This window comes from Acanthisitta chloris, unplaced genomic scaffold, assembly GCF_000695815.1.
Source record: "Acanthisitta chloris isolate BGI_N310 unplaced genomic scaffold, ASM69581v1 scaffold43316, whole genome shotgun sequence".
Classification (NCBI taxonomy): Eukaryota; Metazoa; Chordata; class Aves; order Passeriformes; family Acanthisittidae; genus Acanthisitta; species Acanthisitta chloris.
Genome location: NW_008678375.1, coordinates 2,123 through 8,950, shown reverse-complemented (window position 1 = coordinate 8,950; position 6,828 = coordinate 2,123). Strand labels below are relative to the sequence as shown.

At 44.2% G+C, this 6,828-nt stretch overlaps 1 protein-coding gene across 1 annotated transcript in view; it reads right to left on the bottom strand.

The window, feature by feature from the left end:
* LOC103804229 (hormonally up-regulated neu tumor-associated kinase homolog B-like) overlaps positions 1 to 6,499 on the bottom strand; it is a gene marked incomplete at its 5' end in the record, with an annotated part of 8,888 nt that extends 2,389 nt beyond the window's left edge. Inside the window, 3 exon segments of the mRNA XM_009076827.1 lie at positions 294 to 474; positions 5,536 to 5,619; positions 6,331 to 6,499. Coding sequence (XP_009075075.1) covers positions 294 to 474; positions 5,536 to 5,619; positions 6,331 to 6,499 — 434 coding nt within the window.
* Positions 6,500 to 6,828: the final 329 nt, after the last annotated feature.

The window sequence follows — 6,828 nt, the reverse complement described above, 5'->3', positions numbered from 1 at the left end:
GAAAGAAAGCTTTTTTTTAAAACACTGTAGGAATTCTGTCAAACACAAAGAGAAGTAAAAGTGAGGATTCATGACTGCTGAACATCATCATGGTTTCCCCAGGACGTTTCATTCAATGTTTGATGACATTCTCCAGTCCTTTTTCACACACCACCTCCAGAGCTGACAGCCAGTGCAAGCCCAGGACTATTTACTCACAAACACACAACACACATTACAAGCTCACTAATACCACATGTGCCCACACATGCACATGCACACAGAGATGCACCACTGGCATTTCTCCCACTGACCTTTCTCTGGACCTCCGGCCTTGGTGGCTTTTCGGTCCTTCAGCAGAGCCTTGGTGTTCTGTATCTGTGAGATAAGACAGGAAGAAGGCTGTCTATATGAAACTGGACTTTTCTCAGTTTTCTTTGGGAGCTGACAGTGAAGAATCTCCCCTTTCTTTTCTTGCTCTTTGAGTTTTTTGTCCTTTAAGTTGTAAAACAAACAAGAACAATTTGGTTTACTCAATGGAAGTTTCAGTGACCCCCAGATGTACAAGCACTTCACTTACCAGAGCTGAAAGAAGAACTATATTTAACAAGGAACTTATCCTGACTACTCAGAATATTCCATGTCTCATTTTCCTCTGATCAGTTTGACATGATTTCATGGCTCCCATCTGCTCTGCCATTCAGGCAGTGCAAAAGTTGTGTTTGCAAAATTAAAGGAAAAGGAAAGCTTTCTCTTCAGAGGCCATTTGTCCTCATTGGAGCAAGCAGATACAGGTTTGGGCTCCTCCATACCTGAAAGACCCTATTTAAGCACTGAAAAAGGTCTTTGATTTCCTTTTATTCCACTTCCTCTGACATTGGAAAAGGTGACCGGCAAAGCTTTAAAGAAATTTAAACTCTTTGAGTCATTTATCTTCTGTCCAAACCAGATCTGAAGGGATACAGCCCTTGCTTTTACAGCATCTCTGCAACTGCACAAGACATGGAGGGGCAGAATATTAATGACCCCTTCACTGAGCCCTAACTCCTAGTTAGGGGAAGGCAGCTGAAGGTGGGGTTGCAAGATCATATATCCTAAAAGATAAGTTTGATCTCCAGTGAAGACAGAGGAAAAACAGAACCTGGGAGTAGGACTCTAAAGAGGAATCCAATTTTCAAAGCACTGTTCCTACAGGGAAAATTCACTGCATCTTCTTTCAATCACTGGACTCAGCAAGCTGCATAACACTATTTACCTGCCACTGATTTCCAAAGTAGCCAAAAGTCTTATTTCATGTTCAAAAAATCAGGCATCAGATTTGTAGCTTAGTTTTGCTACCCCTCAGAGGCTTCAAGGATCTCCTTTCCTTCTGGAATAAAGCTGTGTGGTCTGGTGTGAGATATCCATCTCAAAGAGAGGCTTTTGTTTTGATTGGTTTGGGGTTGTTTCTGTGGTTATAATTCTTATTTAAACAACATGTTTTACTGTATCTTATTAAATAGCCATTGTAAGCACAAGTCCTTTTTAAAAAATGCAGTAAAGTTGCTTCCTCCAATTCTGTGCCTGTGTTTTGTCTGATAATTATGCACTGCCAAAGGCCTGGCCCTCTTGGTTTTCTTTTGCAAGTTCGTTGGTGTGGAGTCTGTGAAAACCCTCAAATGCAAAGCAATGTGCAAACACATGATAGAGGAACATGTGAGATGCAGAAGACAACTTAGGTTATCTCGGGCCACTAAACAGCTCCGGAAGCAAAGGCAGACACCTAAGAGGCAAATACCTGGACTGCACTCATTATGAGCATTCCCAGCTCAGACAGAGCCTGGCTCCTTGCACAGATAGTGTCTGGGCACTGCTGGGCTCATTAACCTTTCAGGAGTTACAGAGTCAGAGGGAAGAGCTTCAAGTGAATCATAAACTAAAGTTTTCAGTCTTATTACCAAAGTGGTTAGGTAGACAACTTAGGAGAGCAAGAACCAAAGACCCTCTGTGAGCTCCTTGTTGTCTTCACCTCAGTCTCCCTTTGTGCACACATTTTTTGCCCTCAGCCTTGTCTACATCCATCCCTTATCTAATTCCTTTCCCTTTAGCTAGCCAAAGCTGGTTGACCCTTCCACAGAAACAAAACAGAGCATCACTCTGCTCACATGATACCTTTGTCCATCTGATGTCTTTGCCTTGCCTTTAGAGGCTGTAAACACCTCTGGAACCAAGCTTTCATTCCTGCCTGTCCATGCTGTGCTCGAAGCAACAGAGCAAAGAATCGGGCCCAGGCATGGCCTCAGCAAGCACAGTCACTCCCGACAATGCTGAGGTAGTAACAACAGCAATAACAGCAGCAGTAACAGCAGCAGTAGTAGCAATAATAATAATAACAATAACAATAATAATAACAACAACAAACATAATAATAATAATGCTGTGTAAATAACACCCTGCCACAATAGGGGAAGGTGTACGGCTAATTCTGAGCCCACCACACTATTTTTCCTCTCAAGGCTCTGAAATTCTGCTGCCAAGTTCAGCAGAGACTGGGCTCTACCAAGGATCTTCTTTTAAACATACTGGTGAGGATGAGACTAAGTGGTGACTACATTAAGCCTAAAGGAGGCAATCAAGATTGTTAGTGGCCTTCTGCTATTTTGGATAGGTAAGGAAAGCATTTGCATGTCGGCCTGCTGCATCATCTGTCAGAGTGCAGGACGTTTCAATGCTGCACTATTTTTAGCCTAATGGTGCAAGAGCCAAGCTGCAGCTCCTCACCTGCCAAGCGCTTCTGACTTCAGCTTCGTCCTGTTGTTCTACTTCCTCAGCCACAGTATCACAGCCACATCACACCCACAACAAAGAAAATTCACGTATCTGGTGTTAGCAATTAGTTTACACTGGATTAACACTGCAAATAGTCTAAGTATTACCAACATTGCTCCTTATCAATCAAAATTGTGAGAGGGGAAATGACCAAAGTCCCAAATTCTCAACATGCCATAGACTATTATAATTTAAAAGGGAAGGAAGATTTCATTCAGGGGAGTTATAAAAGTTTGTTCTTCACTGTAGCATGCAGGGCCATGTAGTGGCCTGCTGTCCCACAAAGCAGGACTTGTACCTGTATGTTGTACTTGAATAGGTTTAGCATTACATCATCTTCTGCTATTTCCTGTCCTGACCTTGACCCTAAAACCTACTCTTAGTCCCAGCAATGGGTTTGAAAGGAAGATAAAGGGTATTTACCTTGGCTGCATCTGAAATGGTGATGGGACAAGGACACGAGTTCTTAAAAATTGCAGATTCCCCAAGTCTGAGCTCACTAGCTGCCCTGTGGGAGGCAGGTATTCCCAGTCTCTCCCCTGGAGGGATGGCCACCTATCCCAAGACCTCTTCCACAAAAGAGCAATGGAGAGAGACACAGACTGCTGCCTGCTTCCCTCCTCCCTGCACTGCCCATCCACACTGAGACTACAGTGAAACCAGCCTGCAAACAGCCTGTTACTTGGCACTGACAGATTTCCCAGCACCCTGATCTCACCACCCCAGATCAGGAAACCTAATGGAGAAGAGGGGCTGGGCATGACAACTGCCAATGTGCCCCCTGCCTCTCTTAGCTGCTGGCAGCCTCTGCCTAAGGCCCAGTCCTTATTTCACATCTCTGGAGTGAGGTGGAAGAAACTCAGGTCTGCTGAAGCTGCAGCTGACCATCTCTCTCCCTGCTATTCCCATGGCAACATACAGCTCTGCTCTTGTGCTGTGCCTGCCTAGGGACCAGTGCCTCTCAGCTCCCACTCTGGAAATGGGGGGAAAGGATAAGGGGAAAGGATATCTCCAGCTCATCTGAGCTTACAAAACCCTTAGCCCTGAGTCCCAGTGGCACCTGCTAATCCCAGTCACATGAGCTAGCCACTACCAGGGCTTTGTTCCCACACACATGAAGGTATTTTAGGAGATATGTCTACCTTAGTTACACAAGGCAGTAGCATCCCAGGGTCTGTATTCACCTATGTGGGCTGCTTCACTTGTCCTGGTACTAAGGGTAACAATCTCCTCATGTAAATACAGCTAATAAGATCACAGAATCACTGGCTTGGGTTGGAAGGGACCTTAAAGATCACCCAGTTCAACCCCTCAGTTCCGGGCAGGGACACCTCCCACTAGATCAGGTTGCTCCAAGCCTCATCCAACCTGGCCTTCAACACTTCTATGTTCAGCTGTACCCATGCAGAAAGCGAACATACTGTGTTATCATTATTACAGTGTCTGCACTGTGAGTGCATCCTGGTAACTATTTCATGAAAGCGATGACACCCCCTCATCCTCTAAATAGCCACCCTAGGACTAACTCTGAGTGCAGGAAAGGCTTTGAGGGAGCTTTTATCCCTAAGCATGCCTACAAACTAAACCTGGGTCATACACTGGCATTGCTGCTAGTTTTCGGCTATCCTTAGGGAAGTCAAGCTTTGGTTCCCCTCTGGGTGCATGGAGATTTCAGGACCACCACCGAATCAGACCGTGCATTTCTCCCTTAGCTACGTACAGGCACACAGGCAGCTTGAAGTAAGCTGTCATAGAGTGTTGTGAAATATTACATTCATTGAATCTACTCACTGCTGATACATTTTCAGTGAGGTGGGTTTTGATTTATGTAAAGAGAGAATGATAAGTACTTTGTCCTGGTATTTCCATCTGGCTTGCAGTTCAGCTTGTCTTGTAAGCAGTTTTTATAATAAACAAAACCAGCCATGACACAAATCTGCCCCTGCAATTAGATCATCAATCTGGTGCTGAGGAGTAGCTTTTGAAACACACAGGCTCCTCAAGTATACTGCTCTTTGTGTTGGCAGGGAAGATTTGCACAGCTCATATTACCCTTGTAATTTTAGTGCTTGGCAAAGAATCAGCCAGGGAAGAAAAGTCCAGCCATGATTTAATACAAAATACCTTCTCAACTTGCAGGCAAAAAGGCTGGAGACCAACAGAGCAAAAGGTAACCTGGTTAAATCTTTTGTCTGGACAAGTCCCTCACAAATGCAGAAGGCTAATTCTGCACCACTTCTGCTAAGAAGCAAAAAACCCTAACCTAGACAGACTGTTGTGCTAATGCAGTGTCATTGTTTCTGGCAGCCAAGCCAGGGTTGGCCCAGGACACCAGGTCACCCTGGCTGTCACTCAGTGCTCTGCCTTACACCACCACCATCTTGAGACTCAAGGCTCAAGGAGAGTCTCAAGAAGACTTCTCAATCTTCTTGTAACACCAGCAACTTGCACCCTAGAATGAAACTATAGAGCTCCCTGAGTAGATTTGCATTATTTTGCTAAACAGTTTAAAAATTTTTAGTTTATTAAAAAACCCTGAAAGTCACCTCTACATTTCCACTCTATGGGGGTTGCCATTTCTCCCTTGGAAAAGAAATTGAGGGAATTATTTGTCCCATGCAGGCAAGACCACAGGTCCTTTTTTTTTCTTCCACAGGTTCACAAACCCATCACCTTAATCACAATCTCCAAGGATGCTCAAATTCAATCTGCTTTCAAAGCATTTTAACAAGCTTTAATGAGCTTTACCTCATAGGAATCTCTATTTGCCTTGTATTTTTCTATCTGGTATAGTTGGTTCTTGTGGTAAATATTGTCCTGGCCTTCAGCCCTCTGTGGAGAGAAAAGCACAGAAAAATAAAATATGTAAGATAATTATAGAACTAACATTCAATTACTGCACAGTGGACTGTATCCAATCCTGGCATTCACTGGAGGAGCATCAGCTTACAGGAATGATGAATTTGATCCATTACATTTTAAATATCATTGGTGGCATCACCATTAAAACAATCTTGCGAAAAGACCTGAGGAAAGAAACAAACTAAGAAGCTGTTGTCAAATTGGAAGGCCCAAGCCATACTCAGGGGTCAGGAAGGTCAAACGAGATTAGATCATGTAAAACTTTCAGCTAAATAAAATCTTAACAGCTCTTAGGCTTCCTCTTGATCTCCTGAATCAAATGACATGGTGTTACTGATATCTCAACGCACAGGCACAGCATGCCACAACATGCATGTAAGGCTCTCTGCATGGCAACAGTTTGCTTTCAGTAGGGTAACTGCCCAGCTGGATGATATCTCCCATGGAAACAGAGACCTGTGAGACACAAAGCCTATCAGCAATTATCTTTGCAACCTGAAGCAATGTTATTAGTTTGCAAGGAATACTTCCCCTTCATGGTTTCTGATGCAAAAGTAGAAAAAAAAAGATCAAACATCGGGTAAAGCTTTGAGATCAAATGTCAGCAAGCAGGAAACTTGTAGTGCTTGTTTTATGTTCCTCACCAACTCGTCCAAAGAAACAGCATCCAGCAGTACTTACCTTAAGGCTTGCCAAGTAGCGTTCCAGCTTCTTATTAAGTAGAAAGTAGATGGCAAGCGTGTGACTTGCCCTGTTTGAGAGCACAGTGTTGATGACATCACTGTTCTTGTAGCCAAGCTTCTCAGTCATATGGAGCAGGACACTTTGGCTGAGGTCCTCAAGGTGAATCCTGCAGAGAGAGGCAGAGCACATCGTTTGTACTGTCTGCACAGTAACAGAGCCTCCGGGGGACGAGGCAGAGTGTAAAGAGGCCTGAAGGGCATGGTAACATGGGAGTGATTAGCTCTTTCCTCCCATGAGCAGGCATGGAAGGGACAGACTGTTTGTGAACCATGGGCATCACAGGAAGCTGTGATAGCTGAATGAACAGGACTCTGTCCACCATGTCCTACCCTGATGCAAAAGGGCACTGTGATGCTCAGGACAGTGCCATTTTGTTACCCTACATCTGACCAGTGATGGTCAGATGGTAAAATCCAACCCAGATAGCTGCACTTG